The 20,894-nt window shown below is 38.1% G+C and overlaps 1 protein-coding gene across 3 annotated transcripts in view; it reads left to right on the forward strand.

The window, feature by feature from the left end:
- The window catches only part of LOC139979479 (ATP-dependent RNA helicase A protein-like), a 29,476-nt gene extending 8,748 nt beyond the window's left edge, over positions 1 to 20,728 (forward strand). For all 3 annotated transcript variants that reach the window (XM_071990313.1, XM_071990314.1, XM_071990315.1), the window contains 23 exons: positions 59 to 198; positions 1,195 to 1,293; positions 2,012 to 2,161; positions 2,642 to 2,716; positions 3,676 to 3,867; positions 4,732 to 4,873; positions 5,056 to 5,138; positions 6,045 to 6,201; positions 7,153 to 7,262; positions 8,353 to 8,457; positions 8,938 to 9,052; positions 9,508 to 9,602; positions 10,386 to 10,459; positions 11,212 to 11,364; positions 11,983 to 12,143; positions 12,555 to 12,666; positions 13,048 to 13,209; positions 14,152 to 14,239; positions 14,923 to 14,965; positions 16,191 to 16,414; positions 16,810 to 16,928; positions 17,528 to 17,734; positions 19,356 to 20,728. In XM_071990313.1, the coding sequence (XP_071846414.1) occupies positions 59 to 198; positions 1,195 to 1,293; positions 2,012 to 2,161; positions 2,642 to 2,716; positions 3,676 to 3,867; positions 4,732 to 4,873; positions 5,056 to 5,138; positions 6,045 to 6,201; positions 7,153 to 7,262; positions 8,353 to 8,457; positions 8,938 to 9,052; positions 9,508 to 9,602; positions 10,386 to 10,459; positions 11,212 to 11,364; positions 11,983 to 12,143; positions 12,555 to 12,666; positions 13,048 to 13,209; positions 14,152 to 14,239; positions 14,923 to 14,965; positions 16,191 to 16,414; positions 16,810 to 16,928; positions 17,528 to 17,734; positions 19,356 to 19,680 (3,131 nt within the window). In that variant the 3' untranslated portion in view covers positions 19,681 to 20,728. The remainder of the gene's footprint in view (positions 1 to 58; positions 199 to 1,194; positions 1,294 to 2,011; positions 2,162 to 2,641; positions 2,717 to 3,675; positions 3,868 to 4,731; positions 4,874 to 5,055; positions 5,139 to 6,044; positions 6,202 to 7,152; positions 7,263 to 8,352; positions 8,458 to 8,937; positions 9,053 to 9,507; positions 9,603 to 10,385; positions 10,460 to 11,211; positions 11,365 to 11,982; positions 12,144 to 12,554; positions 12,667 to 13,047; positions 13,210 to 14,151; positions 14,240 to 14,922; positions 14,966 to 16,190; positions 16,415 to 16,809; positions 16,929 to 17,527; positions 17,735 to 19,355) is intronic.
- Positions 20,729 to 20,894: the final 166 nt, after the last annotated feature.

A 20,894-nucleotide genomic window follows, 5' to 3' on the forward strand; every position in this document is an offset into this window, starting at 1 on the left:
ATGTACCATGTAATGTGAGACAATGTTTAATTTATATATATTTTCCTCCATACTGTAGATATACATGGTAGAGAGCAAGGATCGAATAAGAAAATGGCGTCGCTCTCGTGTGCTCTTTCACTTGTACGACAGTTGTATCACATGAAAGAAATTGAAGCTTTCTCTGGTGAGAAGAAGAAGAAAGTGAAATCAGACAAGGTGCATTGTTTTGACTAGTTTGTTTGATATCAGTAGCTTCATGAATTAATCCACACCTTAGTATTCAGATGAAATACGAAATGTGTTTAGTTAGGCTAAGCAAAGAGATACATTTTGCAAGATTTTTCTTGAACATTATTGTGTTTAATTCATGTGACTATATAAGTGTGTGTGGGAGGGAGATGGGGGTTGGAGGGGGGGAGGTTGGTGAAACTAGAGCAGAGGATGATGGTAAGTCATTAATTAGTGAGGGTCATTCAGCACTTCCTTGTGGGAGAGCTAGATGAGAAAGGGTCCAGGCCACCAATTCGGGAGGGCAGTAACATCAAGGCTCTCAGAGAGGATAATGGGATGAAGTGAAGGAGGTGTGTGATGAACGATTCATTAGGAGGGGTAGAGGGGGTGGCTACAGGCGAGGTTAGGGCAAGATGGCACCTTGTCCTACTTGCATCACATTTTACCATGTTTAATCAAATAAAATTGTTTCCTGAGTGGGGCATGGTGAAGAATATGAGATAATTAAAAGCAGTATGTATGTTGGCCTTGGTCTCTGTCTGTTTTTATTTTTTATTAATCAATCCAGAGTTACATTAGCTTTTTCAGTTCACCTTTTCGTGGCTAAATAACTATACAAATTATACAGATGGATTTTTGGTTCTGTTCTTGTTTATTATCACTTACTTTGCAAACCATTATTTTCAGATATGTAAACTGCATTTTGCTACTAGATGATAAACCCACCTTTGTCTCTGTGGTGGGTCAGGGTTCAAAACCCACTAACCCCACAGATGCTAGGTTTCTTGGGTTGAATATATGACCAACGTTTATGGAGCTGGCCATTGCATGGGACTGCACTTAATAAGGGATCTTTCTTAGTAGCAACAAACGCAGTGTAGATATGCTTGGTGTTTTTACAACCTACCTTGAAGAATATGAGAACATCATTCACATAGAGGAAATATGAAGTACAGGGTTTTGTCTGTTTTCCTTTCACAGCTGGAACCGTACAACGTTTCCTTGGACCCGGCTGTGGAAGACCAGGTTTCTCAAGTACTGGATGAAGCAGGAATTATAATTCCTCCTCCTCCAAGTGAGGTGTGAAAAGACTGACAATTGTTTTGTTTTTTTTTAAACCAAGGAGGGAGCAGGCGGGGGCAACAGCATCAAGTGACTTTATAATTGAAATAATGACAACAACAAAATGTTCTCAACTCAAGTTAGAGATTAATTTCATTGGAACCACTGTAGTTTATTAAGATTCTGTTTACCTGTGTTTTCTTTGCCAACATTTTTGCATATTCCTTTGTGTTCCTTTGTGGAACATCCGTAGAAATTTCATTGAGGTGTTAAATAGAAAAGAAAGCAAGAGTTTTGTTTTCAAGTGTTATTTGAATGCTACAAAATGAACTTGTGTCTGTGTTTGATGTAGCCAGGTTACTGGATGATATAAGATCATTAACAACAAACCCTGCCACTGTGTGATAATACTCTGCATAATACTCCCAACATCTCTAACTTTGCCAAAATTACTTTTTCCTGCCTATGAATTTCACAATTTTAGTCACTTAACAATTGCCAAGGCTTGCAAAATCGACAGGCTGAAAATCAAATTTTAAGTTACATTTTCATTGATTTATTACAAAGCAACATTTAATTTTGCACTCTTATAAATAGCCTGGATTCGATTCCTGGTCTCAGATTGTCTCAAAAGAAATCACATAAATAATGACCCTTGTACAGCTTGAACTGCTGTATTTGTGGAAATGAAGGGAGAAAAAAAGTCATGATAAACAAACCCTCTTTACATTTTCAGGGTGAATCTGTCCCACTGACAAAAGAGACAGAAGCTATCGAGGACAATCCTGAGAGAGCAGTCCCGTATACCGGTGTGTCTTGGTCACCCCCTCAGGCAAACTGGAACGCCTGGTTGGGGTGTAACATCGATGAAGGCCCATTGGTATCTGTGAGTAGCAGTTAGTCATAACAAATGTTTCTCATCTCAAACATTAGCATTTCACAGTCATGATAGTCAACCATGTTAGTCTTGTTGTGTTTGTAGCAACATACTTTATTGCTGTTGTGTTTTCATGTGTATGCTATAGTATTATGTTGTGCATAGTGAACATTACTTCCCCCATTTGGGATTTTGTGCCCCACAAGCGTTTCATCAAGGCAATCGCTAATCGGTGATAGAAGGTACTTTTTGTAACAAAACTCATAAAGTTTCTACAAAACTGTCCTGTAACCTTGATTTGGAATGATTGTCTAGGAGTTCAGCAGCTTGTAAGAAAGAGAAGATGATATCCATATCTTAATCTTTTCAAGAGTCTGACAAATTTTGTTTTCATTTATGTCGAGAGATCTTGTGAGTTCCTTACCCACCTTGAAATGATGTGGGTTTGTTGTTTCCTTAAATTTGTGTTTTATTAATTTCCTCTTTCAGATGACTTTGGATGATATCAGTGCAGATATTATGAGAAATCATGAATTATCAATTTCAGGCAATGGCATGGAAGGGGTAAGATCTTCCATACTTTATTATGTGAGATTAGAAATTGAAGCAGTCTAGTAGATTTTGTGTTGATACAGTATGTTCTTAAATACTGTTAGTTATTTACAATGTTATATAGGCAATGTTCATTAATGACAATAATCAAGGAGACTGCATAATTTTTGCATGATGAAATGTCAAATGAATAGCAGTGAATTTGGTCTCTCAAGAAATTTGTAAGGTCTGCATCTGGTCTACAAGGATTTTTTGTTTGTTTTTAGTTCTGAGTCTGGTCTCTCAAGAAATTTTTTAGGTCTAAATCTGTTCTCAAGAAATTTTGGTTAGGTCTGAATTTGGTCTCAAGAAATTTGTTAGGTCTGAATCTGGTCTCTCAAGAATTTTTTTTAGGTCTGAATCTGGTCTCAAGAAATTTGGTTAGGTCTGAATTTGGTCTCAAGAAATTTGTTAGGTGTGAATCTGGTCTCTTAAAAACAAGGGTTAGGTCTGAATCTGATCCCTCAAGAAAATCTGGTCTCTCAAGAAATTTGTTAGGTTTGTAATAGCTGCTTGCAAGGAATAGTTGTCTTTGTTGTCATCCAATTAATTAGAAGTGAGTTGAAGCTATTGTTTTTTGTTAGTCAAATAGCTGCAATTGTCTTCTCTAAGCACAAGAAAAACTCTGCTAGAATATGTCTTCCAATTGACCTTTCCTGTAAGATGAACATTTGAGACATGCTCATGCCTTTTCTTATTGGACCTAATTTCTAGTCTTGGCGTAAATATTGACAAATCAAATTGAAATGTTCTATTGTCATAGCAGATCTGATGGAAATTTTCAGACGTGATTATTTACTGTGTCTGGTTCGTTATCTTCTTTTTGAAAACAAGCTGAAAAGGTCGTTCTTTGGCTCTAATTATTGAGTTTTTAAATGTTTGGTCATTCAATTGCTGAATTCAGAATCTTTTTGGTTTTGACATTCTGTTAGATATTAAGTGACAGGGAATCCCTTCCAATTTGGCAAACCAGAGAACAAATTTTGGAAGCCATCGACAGGAATCCGGTGGTGGTGATAAAGGGTAAAACAGGATGCGGTAAAACGACGCAGGTCCCACAGTTTATCTTGGACGATTACATTGGGAGAGGCAGGGGAGCTCATTGTAACATCGTTGTCACGCAGGTAAGAGGACATTTTTTTTTGTGGAGAAAAGCAACATGGAGGTGATTTTAAAACTGTTTTTATTATGCTGACGTTGCTTCATTCTGTTGCTACCATGCATCCCTGCTTTCCAAACTGTTTCCTTGGCGACCATGGTATGGTCGTCCCTAGATGAGTCTCATTTTTGGGTCCTGAGGCATAGTTTGGGGAGCATCTCCATACAGTGATCCTTTGAAAATAGGCTGAAGTTACATGAAAAAAACCATCTGTTACTTATTAACTTTTATCAATAGTGGGTTCATGTTAGGTGCAGAAATCAATGCCAATCTTTTGACCCACAATGATTCAGCAGTGTACCATATGTAGATGTTCTTAATGACTATGTATCTCTAATTTCTACCTGCAAACAGCAAAATCCATTGGCATATAGCCATCGAAATAACCAGCATTTCAAGACCTTGGAATTTTCTGTTTTGGATAAAAAAGATTTTTAACTCACTAATTAAAGTGCCTGTTTAACCAGGGAGTGAAACAGCTTTTCTACGAGCAAAAAGTTTGCAACAGTTTGGTTGATTAAACTGGAATTAGATAGACACTGAAAAGTATAGTGAGCAGATATAAATAGTTAATGAGAAACATCATCTGTGTTTCAATGTACTAAAGAACCTGAATTTCTCTCGGAATTCCTTGCAGCTCTCATTTACTGAATAGAAATTTTGATCCTTGGTCATGCATTTTATAACATACAGTATCATTGAATTCTAACGCACATTCTTAACAGAGAAGTCGTTAGTTACGGGATCCATACCAACCTACGCCAGGATGGATCGGTCAATTATTATATCATCACGATCACGTTGAAATATTTGTCTCTTCTATCCCCAGCCTAGACGTATCAGCGCCATCTCCATAGCTACACGAGTCGCTGCAGAACGAGGAGAGGAACTGGGAGACAGTACCGGTTACAGTGTTAGATTTGATACAATCAGACCAAGACCATTTGGAGCACTCCTGTTCCTGACCGTTGGTAAGAGTCGCATGATAGATCGGGTCTTGGGATGTATGCACGTTCACTCTGACAAATTGAAAAAAGAAATATCTTAAAAGAGTTCTGAAGGCTCCATTTTGTAGAGATCATCAATTACAATGCTGTGGAACGATGTGGATATTAAGCTGTTTCAAGACTGGTTTTGTTATCTTTTTATGCAGGTACGTTGCTTAGAAAGCTTATCGGGGGTCTGAGAGGCATATCGCACGTAGTCGTTGATGAAATTCACGAACGAGACTTGAATGTGAGTTTGATAGGTCTTCAATCCTGGACTGCAATTTTTTTAAATTTTCCCCCAAATAGTTGGGTTAATAAGATACATCAAGTGTCAAACTTTTGTGTCATATCATTGCCCCCCATTTACAGGTTTAACAGCAGTTACTTTTCTGCTTTTAATACCATCAAAAATATGTCTGTAGATCTTGAGAGAATGGCAAAATGTTGCGTTATTTAGGGTAATTAATAATTGTCGAAAATTATAAAATTCCAGTTGACAGGGAAATGAAAAACATTGTATTCTGTATGATGTCATCTTCTGGACTGTAATATGTAGCAACTCACCTTGATTTTACTTCGCTGGTTTACTTAATTTTTGTAAGATATGAAATATGGTTGTTATTAAAATATGACATACATGTTTGGTTATTGGTATAGTCAATATTAGATATGCCTCGAGAGCTGAGTGAAACCAGTAGTAAGTTGTAAAGAAAATTTCTACAAGTTGTAAAGTCTCTTCTTGACTTTTATTTACTTTTTAATTACTATTGAGATTTCTGGTGTTAAAATGCATCACATATATTTAAAGTGGCATCACTAGAATTTCCAGAGTGTTGGGGGGGTGGGGTGGGGGGGTGGGGGGTAGATCACAAGCAAACAGCTTAGGGATGGAGGGCATATGAACCTGTATAAAGCGACATCACAGACTACTTAGGGGCAGGGCGGGCTTCAGTTTTGTTTTACCAGTGCTGTCTGGGGGTGGGGGTTGAGAAAGCAAAACAATTGCCCCCCTCCCCCCTTGGCACTGCCACTGTATATTTGATGTGTAGTACAACAAATGTTATACAAACCCTTTTTCGTTTGATTTTCACAAGCCGAATGAAACCCCCGACTATTTTGACGTGAGATTTTCTTTGCTCTTGTCTCTTTACAGACTGATTTTCTACTGGTCGTTCTGAGGGATATGCTGTCTGCTAACCCTGGGATGAAGGTGATTCTCATGTCAGCAACGGTCGACACTTCGCTCTTCAGTCATTACTTCAACGAATGCCCCATCATCGAGGTGTTTGGAAGATCGTATCCCGTGCAAGGTAATTCTCACTTCATTACACGGCATGTTGAGAGACTCCCCGTGACTCTTGCTACAGTCATGTTTACGTGTCAGCGTTTTGCTTTGTAAAATGGTTAACAAAACAGGGAAAATTGAAGAAAAGCTTTCAATTTTTGTGTCAGAGAAAACCAACAGTAATGCCCCCCTCTCCTCCTATGCTAGTCATCCTGTACACAGCAAATAGCAAAATCCACTGGCATTTTGCCAGTAAATAGGCCGAATGTATATTCAACTCATTATACAAATTTACTAGTTATCCCTGAAATCAGCATCTAAGTCGTCCCTTATAGACGCAATCTACACCTAATAATGCTCACTCAAGCCTGTTTGGACTTGAAGGAATAAAAGTGCGACGCGACGGGGGCAATTACCCCAAACATGTAACTTCAAGACATCATCTACACGTAATGCACCTGCTCAAGGCGACTAGATAGCTTGACATGAGGAATAGATGACGTAATCACTGCAATTGCCTATAGTCTGTCGGTAATAGCTATCTATTGACCGTGAAAACATGAAAAAAAATTATACATATTTAGTAGTTAGAATGCAAAAGATTCAAAACAAGAAAAGGAAAAAAATGTTGACAGGGAATCAAACCCGGGACATCGTGCACACAAAACGAGAACAGTACCTCTACACCAACAGGCTGCTTGTACCTATGCTATCATGGTAGCCCAGCATACGTACAGTAGCTTTGACAGCATGGCCTCCAGCCAATAGGTAATAGCTATTGGTATACCACACGAGAAATAGATGATGTAATCACTGCAACTTTCTTGTTTGCACTTTGGTTAATACCAGTATAGTGACTCATACATTCGTATGTTTCAATCTGACATGTAATGGCAGTGTTTCAGTATCCCCATATCAACATACATGTTAGTTTCTGTGGATGCTGTTAACAATCAATCGCTATCTTTACTCGTAGAATATTATCTTGAAGATGTGGTCCAGATGCTGAACTTTGTTCCATCTTTTGATAAGAAGAAGAAAAGACGAAATAATGATGACGACGACGATGAATTTGCAGACAACGAGGTATTCGTTACCTATTTTACCAGTCTTATTTGAAAAATGCTTTGACGATAATCTCCATGGGTAGCATATACGTGTCTTTGCTATCCAAATTGTGAATCATTTGCTGTTTATTTATAAATTTTACTCATATTTAATATCAATCAGGAAGTTCCATTAAATCCTAATATGGTGATATTTGCTAGGCTTATGTACAGGGATGCTCTGGATCCAAATTGTTGCATCTGGCCAGAACTGGATCTGACTGGACCCTTCACAGAATCCGGTCGGATAAGATCCATCTAAAGCGAATTTTTCCAAGAGGAAATTAAAATCAGAGAGCACAATGATAAAACTAAAGAAACTTCTCTTCACTTATCTTCAACTTGTGAGAATAAGCTCAGAAAGTGGCATAGAAAGAAATTTAGATTTACGTGCATTGTTAACATTCCTTTGTAACAAGTTTGTACTTGTTGGAAAAAGGTGATATTCAATAGCCAGTTCAAGTTAATACCAGCGTCTTCTCAAGAGATAATTCTGGGCAGATACCAAAAAGAGTTCATTGGTTGGCCCAATAGTCCCTATTGGATCGGAATCCGGTGCACCCCCTACAGAGGTGTCAAGAAAGAAGTTTTGGTTGTTGTGGAGATTGGGAATAGTTCATGCAAATGATTTCTAAAGGGGGACAATCTATTGCATATACCAGTAATGGGCATTAGGAGTTCCATTTAGTACTAGATTCTAACTAATGTGATATTTTATATCTCATGTCAAGAACCGTACAAATGTGAACGCACAGCCACATCATTTTCAATCATTCATGGACAGGGAGCTGAAGTAGCACCATTATTTTAATATCACAAGTTAGCAAAGAACAGGTGCAGTAGATGATGATGGGTTTGTGTCGTTATTGAAATACTTGGAAATATTTCCTCATGTGGCTGACAAAGGGATCCAACAATTATCAAGTTACCAAATATCGTTGTGAATGACGTTTGTACGTCTGAAAACTATTTGTCATGTATTTATGGTTGGAGAATGAGGGTGCAGGTTATACAGTTTGTGCACATAATATCTATAATGATTTCATTCTTCCTTTTCTACTCCTTTGAAGGACAACGTTAACATGAATACCAAAGTGAGCAACCAATACTCGGAGCAAACGAGAATGGCAATGTCCCAGATGAGCGAGAAAGAAATGAACTTTGAACTCATTGAGGTAAGCTCCCTCTCACCCATGGATGAAGACACCACCAGGCTTTCCAAAAACCTCCAACCCTTACCAATGAGCATTAGGCCTGGTGAGAGTAAAGAGAGGAAGTTGTTGAGGAGGGGTAGGGGTGGGGTAGGGATGGAGGGCATGTAGGGTCTACTACCCTGGGGTCTATTGAGGGGGGAATGAAGAGACCCCCAAGCTTTCCAAACCCTCCAACCCTTACCAATGAACATTAGGTCGGTGAGAGTAAAGAGAGAAAGTGGTTGAGGAGGGGGTAGGGGTGGGGGGCAAGTTGGATCCACTACACATGGGTCTATGGGGTCTATTGAGGGGGCCTTGGGAAATATGGGATAAAGAATAGTGTATTCTCATTTCTGCCTAATACACTTATAATGGTCCCTTGAGCCAGATCTGGCATTCAACATGTTAACTAATTAAGCTTCTTTGTATAATTTTGTTTATTACTGTTGTTTTGTCCATCAGGGTCTCCTCGGTTACATTCAGAGTCTAGATTCACAGGGGGCAGTGTTGGTATTTCTTCCGGGCTGGAACTGGATCTTCGCTTTGATGAGACATCTTCAAGAACATCCCAAGTTCGGTGAGTCTGTATCTTAAAAGGACATTGCTCTTTATTATGACGATTTTGACGCCTACCCCAATACTTTTATCCATGCCAACTTGATGTGAGTGAAATATTTTGGACCAATTTGAAAGGAGTATGATTTGTTTTCACAGATAAAAGGATTTTATAAATACCACTAATATACAGAGAACCCATTATTTGTATTGTTGTGTACGACAGGAATATTGTCATCGTAAATAAGTTGCGAGCGGGAAATACTGTCGTTATGAAACAATTTTTGAAAAAGCAAAAAAATGATTAGTTGTAACAGAATTCAGAGGATAGTCTGTTGGTCGAGTTGGTTTGGTAGAGGTCAGGAATTCTTATTTCATGCCTTCTTCTTACCAATAATTTATCCAATCTTTTTAAGTTTTTTTCATTTATCACTGGTTAGGAAAAAACCAAGTTTTCTGTTAATCGTTCTCTCTTAGGAGGTCGAGACTTTGTCATCCTACCCTTGCACTCTCAGATACCAAGGGAGGAACAACATAAGGTCTTTGAGCCAGTACCAGATGGTGTCACAAAGGTGAGGGAATTATTTCTTTAGTGAAATTGGTAAAAATATTTTACTTTACAGGTGGGTATGTGCATCCCACTCCCTTACATTTCTCAAGTCATGGGTTGAAAGGGCGATGTGTGCTGGCTTCATTGTTCTTTATAGCAACTACTGCTAGGTTTCTTGGGACTTGGTGTCTGTCTAATAAATTCAGTAAAACAATCTGCTTGAGTGCTCTGTGCAATTGTATCTTTATACATGGTTGATACTCAGTGATCGGGATTGTGTAAATAGCACTGAGGCTTTTTCGGCAGGTTTTGGTAATAGGACTTCAAATTTTAACTTGTTCCATACCAAACTTTCGAAGCTATTCAGTTCACCAGCTCTACAAGTAAATTTGATTTGAAATGATTAACAAGGAACAGCGGCAAATTTTTGATTGCAGTTTGTTTGTAATTAGTACAGTCGTGACTGCAAATTTAACGAATACTCGCTATTTTGACCATAGTTTGTGGAATAAATCTTGTGAGGGAGCCTTAGTTTGATTTATTTGAATGTTATTTTGAGTCATTCTGGGAAAGATTGAAAAAGAAATTGCAAAACGCTGTTTTTTGTAGGTTAATGGAATAAATACACACACACACACCCATACACACAAAGAGAATTTGTCATCTTTCATACTGGTTTCACCTGTCAGTCTTGCAAGATTTTATGAAAGAGGGATCTCATACTGAAGACAGACTGGTGGGATGACTCAAAACTAGATAGAAAGACTACCACTCTACGATATTTGTTTATTTGATTTCTCAACAGATTATCCTCTCAACGAATATTGCTGAAACAAGCATTACTATTAATGATGTGGTATATGTCATTGACATTTGCAAGTAAGTGTTTTGTTTCCAGCGTTAAAGTAATTAAGGGGGGAGGGGGGGAAAGGGAGGAGCAGTGTGGATCAATGTGAGAAGTACAGAATCTATGTAACCACTTCTGGAAAGTGTATTTTGACGTAAGGATAAAGTAATCATGCATATCACACTGTTCAACTTGCCTGCTGTGAGTGAACTTGACAACATATTTTCTTCTTGCTCAAATAATACTGCGATCATGTTTGATACATGTTTCATGGTGGGACGATAATCTAGTGTCATATTTGGTGTTGTTATTTCAATAACTCCATATCACCCACCCCCACACCCCTCCTTCTCTTTTTTCATTGTCACATACATTGAAGAACGATGGTTACGTTATTGAGCTTCAAACTGTCGTTTCATTTATGTTGAACGGTGAAACCACCCGTGTCCTTTTTCATGTGTTAGCATGTGTTACCATAGTCACACCTGTTGATTGCAGAGAGAAGGACAATCTGAAACAATATCTCATCTACCTGTACATTACATGTAGGAAGGTGAGATAATTAGTGTTTATCTGTTAAGTAAAAGGAAAGTATCATGGAAATAAAAGTTTGTTATCCATATTTGTTATGGCCTCCTCCTCCTCCTGGGGATAGGACAGTTGCGAGAAAATATTAAATATTGATACTTTGCCGTTTTTACAATATTTGGAATTTTGTCTCGTTTCATAAACTAAAGCTATAGACTCATTTTACATATATATTTCCTCTTTGCTTTCTTGACAGAGCTAAAGTCAAGCTGTTCACCTCTCATAACAACATGATGAACTTTGCAGTCATCTGGGCATCAAAGTCAAACCTGGAGCAGAGACGGGGTAGAGCTGGTCGTGTTCAGCCCGGTTTTAGCTTCCACCTGATCAGCAGGGCCAGATGGGAAAAGTAAGAAGTCTTTTTTTCGGAAGAATGCAAACAAACATCCGAGGACATGTTGCAAATGTTCTGTTGTTTCGTGAGAGAGATTGCCAATGATTCAGCCTCGTATCTTCTTAGATTAATTTACAAGTTAATTAATATTGCTGCAGAAGCTGTAATATAATACTACAATGCAGACGTCTGCAGGTAAACCAGGTGGAAGTTTCAGGAATAAATGACTATAGGGTATTTGGATAGTTGGGAAATGGAAAGTAACTTAAGAAGCAGCATCTGACTGAAACTGTCATGATTATCTTTATGGCATGAATAATTTGATGACCAATTATTACCCTGGAGGTTGTGATACCTCCTTCTCTCCTCCTTCCTCCACATGCCCCCCTCCACCTTCTAAAGGCACCTCCCACCCTCTCATTATCCGCTGTTGTTCATGTTGAGTAGTTTTCAAGCATCGACTCAACTAAAAACTTACCAAGAATGTCAAAGTTTACTGCCCTCTAACTTCATAATTTATCACATTGTCTTCTAGTTTGAGATCTATTTGATCTGATGATTGAAGATAAACATTCTATTCCAAACAACTGATGGTTGTTTTTAATGTTTTGTTGTTGTTGTTGTCCCCTTCAGGTTGGACACTCACTCTGAGCCGGAGATCTTCCGTACCCCTCTCCATGAGCTTGCCTTGACCATCAAGCTGCTTCGTCTCGGTGATATCACAGAATTCCTCAACAAAGCTATCGAACCTCCTCCGCTAGATTCGGTAGTAGAGGCTGTTGCTGGGCTCAAAGGTATCGCTTACATCAGTAAATGTTTGCACAGAAAAATGGGAGTTTATTTTGTATAAAACAAAAGTCAGCAATGTGTCTTTCTTTGCGGCTAATTCTATCTTTCGAGTTCCTGTAAAGTAATTTATGATTAGAACTGTTTTAGCTCTTTCGGTCTGATACCTGGAAGTATGTGAATGTGTGCCATGTGGTTCTGTTAAATAATTTGATTGAATTTAAAGAGTGTGTCGAAATTATAAACCACACCCTTTATTCTTTATCAGGCATGTATTCTAGAATTATGTGAAATTGTTCCAAATATAGCAACGACAACTTTACAAGTGTTATGGACACTTCATGGAATGTGATTCATGTATACATATAGCTTTCCTTTAAGCAAGAGAAGATATTTTCTTCTTTGTTGAACTCCTACAGCCATGCATGCTCTAGACGTACAAGAAAACTTGACCCCGCTTGGCCGTGTGCTGGCCAAGTTGCCTCTCGATCCAAAACTGGGCAAGATGATCATTCTGGGTTGCATTTTCAGGTAAGATTGGCATCAAAGAAGTTCTTTTTTGTTTGATTAATATCTGGTCATAGGAGTTAAGTTCATAGGTTTAGTTAAGAGAACCGAAGTGTGTGTAGCTCCGCACCATCTCACACTGCCATCCCCCCACCCCTCCTGTGGAAGAAAATAATGTATTTTAGTTTGCTTGGCCCATAGCTTGCAAGTTAGTTTAATTTCACAATTTTGTTACAATTTTTTTTTTTAAATTGTTTGTAAAAGCCCCTCTCCTGACAATTGTTTGTAAGCTCCCAGTTCACAGAATGTTTTTAGAATGACATGAAAGTTGCTTAGCATTCTTGTGATGCATTTTGTACATACTTGCTCAGAGATGCTTTATATTATGTTTTGTTCTTCTTGTAGTATTGGTGATGTGATGATAACCATGGCAGCCAGCATGTGCTTTCCAGAACCTTTCATTACTTTTGGTGGTAAAGTGACCGGAGCCCACAAAGCTTACGCCGGGATCCGATGCAGTGACCAGATTGCTTGTCTGGGTGTTTACCAAGAGTGGGAGGACTGCATGTAAGTATAAAGATCAGATTTATCAGCCATCTACAAAATGTATGTTAGCAATTTATTCATGGACCGGATTCCCTTTCTCAGGGTCAACCTGGGAAGGGTGCCCAGACCTGATGAGAGAAGAGCTTGTTGTGGGGGAGGGGATACTACTGCCCCTTACCCTGGGGTAAAATTAGCCACACCTTGGAACAACGGATAGATAAATAATTTATTGTTATCTTTCTAATGGAATTGCCCGAGAGATTCCACCTGGCTCTTAAAGTCCCGGGGGTCGAAGAAAGTATGGTGTTCGCATCTAATGAGGCTGATGTATGAATCAGACAATGTCATTATTGTCATGTTTTGTGTTGTTTGTTTGTTGATTTACTTGTCTTGTCTTGTTTTGTTTGGTTAGTTTTATTTACCTTTAAGGTTAGACAATTCTTCAACCCACCTGATGCAATACATTTTAAGTTATAAAAAGAAACATTAGCTTCTTACTGTAATATTTTTACAGGAAATTGTATTAAATTGGATAACAGTGTGGGCTGTTACTATGGGGGAGTAGGAGAATGAGCATTGTGGTAGGTAGAGGATTAGGCAATAGAACAGGAAGAGGATAGAAAACTTAAAAGTTAAAGGTTTACAGTGTTGTACAAGGTCAAGGCCTTCTCAGACAAAGTTACAAAGTTAAGCCCTGGTCATTGGCAACCTGTTACACCCACACACTAAAGTGTGCACAATTCAAACAGTCACTCCTGGGGCACAACAATGTGTCCCACATCTTCGTGTCTCGTGGGGGAATTTCCATAGGGTGCAGCCAGAAACCTGCGCTCACAAATATATTTACAAGTTACCCTTGCAGTTTTCCATTTTTACACCTGGGTGAAGAGATGCTATGTTGATTTAGTTACTTAAAAAATATGATTTTTTTTTATCTTGGAGTTTTTGTTTTGTTTACTTCAGGGAAAACGGTGGAGAGGACAGAGCCTTGATGTTCTGTGATCGAAAGAAGTTACAGATGACGTCACTGAGGATGATCTACGAAGCCAAGGTACGTCTCGTAGAGAATCTAGTAAACCCCAAGGAAGATGAGAATCTAGTGACTCCAAGGAAACTGAAGTAGATGGAGGGTTTGTGTGCAGCCAAGTCTCTGTTGAATGCGAGATCTGCATACGACCTGTCACTGAATCATATTACCAATAAGACTGTAGTCTCTATGCAGTAGCATACATTGCTCTCTGATTTATTTCACAACTGACTGTAAATTAGGAGGCGTTTGGGTCTTTTTTTTTATGGTACATTTAAAGTACTGGTTACTCAGTTTCTTTCTTGATGAAATCATAAACCGGACGGTGGTTCGTGATATTTGGATCTGGTACAAGCTACCTTCAAAAGAGTTTGTCCAGAATGAAATGGAGATGAATAATCAGTGATAGTGAAAGAGAGACACACACATGATTACAGTAGTACGCTAGCAACATATGTACCTGGCATTTAGTTTCTGTGTATGCAGTAAATATACTGACAATTTTACAAATAAAAGTAAACTTAATAATTTCATAAGCTATCACAGAATTATTAGTTGAAGCATATCTGTTTCTTAAGAAGCATGTAGTCTTTGGAATTTTTATGGATCACTCATAGATGTTAAAATTTTGAGTCCTACCGCTGAAATTTAGTGTAGATATATTTGTGAATCGAATGTGTTATTATTTATATTTTCCTCGCTTGCAGACCCAACTTAATGACATTTTGAGTTCGGAGGGATTCCCAGAGGGTAAGTTTAGCGTTAATACCGTTCAATCAGTTCCATGAGTATGTATTCCATGTGGTACATACTCCAACTGACGTCATAGACTTGCTCCAAGTTATTATCTGCCTTTTAGGTCATGTAGCATTTCTTCACCTTTTCACTATGAAGTCACTATGTTTCCCTTGGTGACAGAGTGCCGACTGTTAATAAAACCATGAAGTAAACTGCCAGAATATATAAAGAACAGTATGGAACATTCAAGAATGTTCTGAAAGCACTTGGAGGAGCATTTTTATCATTTTGGGGCTTTAGAGACAGGTGCGTAGCCAGGAATTTGCCAAGGGAGGGGCGAAACTGTAGATTCCGCATTGCAAACTATCTAAGCGTAGCGCCACCATGTTGGCCCGAAGCGTACAAGAAAATTTTGGCTGAAAATGCCTCCCAGATTGCTGGAAATGGCACTTCCCAGGCCTTGTAAGTTGCATCTTAGCATTTTCTCTTTTGAAATACTAGCAATATCATAAAAACATTAAAAACAAAATAAAAAAATTATGCTCAAGGGGGGTGTGGCTGCCCCCTTCGCCCCCCCTCCCCCCTTGGCTACGCGCCTGTTTAGAGATGTCATAGATTGATCGATAGATTCATTCATTCATTTTCCCTGAGAGTTGTTTCAATATGAACCAGAGTTAGTTAGATTCAAATGTAAGTTACATGTTGGTTATAATTATGTATATGGATGGCAATATCAAATTGAAACTCTATTTCAATGATATATATCACTTTGAAAATTTCATCTCACATAACAGCCTCTTGCTATTTTGTCAAGTTTAATGCACCACCAAAATTTTTAATCAAGTGGATGTTAATCTTCTTAGTTTCCTCACAAGAAATAATGCTGCTGGAAATGAAAAAAAAAAAACCCAAACAATGTTATTTGTTTCATGAGATTTCTGGAGGTCTTTCTAATGTATTAGTAGGATGAAAATAATAAGTGAAATGAGATGGGTATTTTGGAGACCATTTGCTTGTTCTTGTAATGTTAGATGTTTGATAGTTTACAACATTAACAGCATTGGGGTAATGTTATGCATACACAGGTAGACTTTTCTGCTTCCACAACTCATACTTCTGGGATATTGAATGTGTAGTTCTATAGATATCATTTTTGCCAATGCCAAAAGTGTGAGTTGTACATGATAGTATTTATTAACTGAAGTAACAAGATACTACACGTTCGTATCTATCACAGAATGCCTGCAACCGATGTCCTTGAATTATCATGGACCAGACGACAAACTGGACCTGGCCATCTCCCTCCTGGTTCGAGGAATGTATCCCAACATCTGCTTCCACCAAGAGAAGAGAAAGTTGCTCACCATGGAGAACAGACCAGCCCTCATTCACAAGTCGTCTGTAAACTTTAGCAAATTTGAACAGACGTTTCCTTCACAATTCTTCACATTTGCAGAAAAGGTTTATAAATATTTTACTAAAATCTATATTTTCATATTTGCTATGAAAAATTCTGATAAACTGAGTGTTACCCATTAAATGAAATCATAAAATCCCTTGTTTCTTCTTCTTGGTTACATGATATGAAAGCCAGGCTGTGATCCTTCACGTAAACACAATTTCTTAGTGACCTTCCCAGGTCCCCCCCCCCCTTGGTCATCTGTTGCTCTTCAGCAAAGACATACGTGGCTATTAATAAATATTGCTATATTTTCTACATTTCCATACCACTTAGTCACTGCATTGTAAAATAAAAAACTTTAATATCCCGCTTTAGGCAGTAATCTTGGAGCTTGATATTTACAGTTTGTTATGTTCTTTTGTCTTCCTTGATCCATTGTCATCTATTGTTCTAGATCCGAACCCGTGCTGCAGTATCTGCTAAGGGCATGACGATGGTCTCCCCCCTCCATATTCTCCTGTGTGGTGCAGATCAAGTCATTTCGCAGAACGGATTGATTGTTCTTGACGATTGGTAACAGCATTTTCATTTTCCTTTTCATCTTTGGCCTTGGACAGGCAAATTTGATGTTTAGTTTGAAAGGGAAAAAAGAGAGATGTTTGGAGATGCAAAATATGTCTGAACATGCATGATTTAGTAACTACCACATGCAATACTGAATCAAGACTGCTATAACCTGTTGTGTTTAAGGACTCTGACAATAGGTTCTATTTTCGGGTTTTTTTGTGGCTTGTTTCAAGTTTTGAAGCTAGATGGCTAATACCATACACATCATTTCATGTGGCAATGCAAACAATGCCAACAGTTTTGACTGATTTATAAGTCCATTTCAGATTAGGGTGGCTATAGACATTACGTCAAAATAGAGAACAAGGCAAGATTGTGAAAATTTATTTACAAATTTCTACCTTTAAATCTCGACGACCTTTCAAATATTGTAGAACTGGTCGCACCCGCACTTAAGAGGACATATAGGGGTACATTGGGACTTAAGGTAATCCCATTTGTGAATCATGACTGATGTTGCTATGGTGATAATCTCTTTAGTAGCAAACAATTCTGGGGACCATCTCTTTCAATAAATAATTCAAACCTTCTATCTATATCTTCAGGATTCAGTTTCGCATGAGCCACAACACGGCCGCAAAGATCATTGCCCTGCGACCTCTGTTAGAGTCGCTGATCTTCAGAATGACCTCTGACCCCGAGGGCATCCTGAAAGCTGCACCGGAGGACTATGCCCTGATGAACGCTATCCAAGTCCTGTCGTTGCCAAGCTCTGGAAGCTACGGTAACGCAGGACAACCAGATCAAGAAATGTAAGTTATTTTTTGTCCCTGGTGAGAGATTTTCAAAAAAATAAAACATAAAAGCCTGCATATATTTTAAGGCCTCCTCACAAAATAAATTACAAATTAACTTCATTAAAATTCATCACTCTTCTTTATCAAAAATAATTTAAAGCAAATTTCAGTGATGGTTTCTTAGTTTGCACGTGTGTATATGGGCATTCTTATGCACCATTTTCAGAGGCTGCCTTTTTATCCCTTGTTTTAAGTTTATCTATCAGAAGCATTACACCAATACCTGCTCATATCAAATCTGCCAGCTTTTAGTCTGTTTCATATTCCAAATAGTTCTTTTTCTATACAAAAAGAATGAATAATATACAAGTTTGGTGTTGTAAAAAGTATTTATCTCTAGAAATTAGCACAATATTTTTCTATATTTTATATTTGATTTGTATTTTAAATGATCACTAATTCTTTGTTCCACTCAAAATGATTTAATTTTTGGTTCCTTGCTGAAAGCAAAGGAACCTATGCAGTCAGGTTGTGTGTATGTGCGTCTGTGACATCTGTTTTGGGTCTGTAATAACTCAACAACAGAGTGATGGATAATTGTCATACTTGCTATGTAGATGTATTATAGTAAGAAGGTGTGCCCTATCTTTTGTATTGCGAACTCTGTGAATATTAATGAGGTTATGGGGTCAAATGTAAAATTCATTACATTGCAATAACTTTGCAACCTTAAGTCGGATTGTAACCAAACTTGGTATACAGTTGTTGGTTAATAGCTGGTACATGTGGGCATGAATATTATGATATTGGGTGATGACATACAACACTTCAGTATCCACTAAGCAATGAAGAAAGTGACTGTTGGGCTCTTGTAAGCCATTCTATCAATCCCTCTCCCTCCCCTTGTCCCTTTCAATATTGTTTATGCTGGTGCAACTTAAGTATCCAAAGAACACTGGTTTCGTTTCAGTTCTTACAGGAAATGTGAAATAAAACCATCAAATTCTTTGGTTGAAATTGCAAATATGCGGTAGCAGGCTGCTCACTTAGTTTATCAACTGTGTGGTTTGAAGGATGCTATACCTTATAAATCGTGATATAATTACATTAATGTTCATATTAGAACCTTTTTGCAAAATGTAGCCCACTTAACACAGCTTTCCCCGCCATGCTTAATGTTGGCCAATGTGTGTCCAACAGTCATGCCTGTTTGTTATTAGAAAGGATATCATTCTGTCCAAATGACCATGTATAGTGATGCCAGCTATATTTGCACACTCTTTTACAGTTTGAGTATCTTTCTGAAGGTCACAACGACCATTAGAATATCAGGTCAATTAAGTTTCTTGTGGAATAATATCATTTCCTTGCAAAAATGAGATGCCTATTAAACCAGTGTATGGTTACTCTAAAGCACAGCCATTATTATGTGGTCAAATGCTCACTGTGAATACCAGTAATATCCTTAGTTTCATCACAAGAATACTACCTAAAGCCATTCCCTTGTAAACCATAGATGGACAATCAAGACTATGATTAATATTATATTAAATATTAAATGAGTGTCTTCATGTACATCATGTTACTCCAGCCAGAAAATTCAATTTCAATATTTATCTCTCCTGCTTATTTTTAGGAAACCCTTTCACTCAGCGCCAAAGAGAGCTCGCTTTTCTTTCTCCAAACCTGTTGGCCACGGCTATGGAGAGGGTAGCGGTGGAGGATTTGGGACGAGAGGAGGCCAAAGAGGTTTTGGAGGGGGCTTTCAAGGGGGTCAAAATAGGGGATCAGGAGGAAGGGGATTTGGTGGTGGCAGGTTCAATAGAGGTGGTGGCTTCAGAGGAGGGCGTGGGTTTGGAAGGGGCAGAGGAGGGAACTTTGGTGGAGGTTTTAGAGGGAGGGGTAACTTTGGAGGTTCCAGGGGTGGTGGGTTCAGTAGAGGAGGTTATGGGGGATATTGACTTGAAAAACGTATTTCTGCGTAATTCAGGGTCTACAAGACGAGGATGAATTTCAGTTTTATAACTTGTTACGATGCTTCCTGTCACTGTGGAGGAATGAAATAGTTTAAGATGTTGACCAGATCAACATTAACTTCAAGGAGCATTGTAACCTTAATCATTGGAGACTATAATTCATACAAAACTGAGAACTGATATTGGAACATAACTGAATATATGTTACAATTTGTTGTAGTAGTTAATACCAGTGATAACGGTTTGCAATAAAAGATACTGTTATGGTATAGTTATCATTATCATGTTGAAAATGTTTTTGATAAGTAGGAGTGCGTACACTAGTCTGTGTTATGGAATAGGGGTTGGGGTGAGTGGAGGCAGAAAACATGGTTCTATCCATTGCCTGAATATTGCCTTTAAAATTTTATAAGCAGATTCAGCCTGCTGAACTGTTATGGTAGGTATGAACTGAAGATTGGTAACTTAAAATGAATCATGTTGTATTTAATACAATCTCTTCAAAGGAGACAAAAGAACTTAACCATCATCTAATACCTTACATCTGTGGTCTGCAAAATGTTTAGGCCCATGAACCAGGATCTTACGCGAGGACCGTGCTATGACCCCACAATATCACCCACCCTTGCTTTGGCTATGGTATTGATGCATTTTATCAATTTTAGTTGATCTCTGTTGGCAAGCTTTGGAAACTAAGGTTTTCAAACTTTCAAAAGTCACATGACCTCCTTGAAACATTTCATGAGCCACTGCAAACCAACTGAAGGCTAGTTGTATATATCATTCAAACAGAATCCAGATATATTGTTTCTAAGTTAGTTTGTGAGCCTTTTGTCAGTGAAGTAAACACTTCGAGCAAAGGCAGTTCTTTTCAAAGTGTTTCTTATGCTATTGCAAAATCTGTAGTCGACAATTCGACAAAGAGAGTGTACATGACTTTCCAATGTAACTTCCATGTTGGCCATGTATCCATGCTAGTTCAATTCATTACCTGCTGCTGCTGTTGCAATCTCTTTTTGATATGGTCATATTTTAATAAAGTCACAAGTCATCTACATTCACATATGTCTTAACTTCTTTTGTGTAACTTCTTCTGTATTCCATAATCATTTGAAGGATCCACTATTCTTTTCCGAAAGTTTTCAAATCGAGGAAATCGTTGGCATATGTTTAATAATTTGCCAATAAATGTTTTTCTC

This window comes from Apostichopus japonicus, chromosome 14 (assembly GCF_037975245.1).
Source record: "Apostichopus japonicus isolate 1M-3 chromosome 14, ASM3797524v1, whole genome shotgun sequence".
Classification (NCBI taxonomy): Eukaryota; Metazoa; Echinodermata; class Holothuroidea; order Aspidochirotida; family Stichopodidae; genus Apostichopus; species Apostichopus japonicus.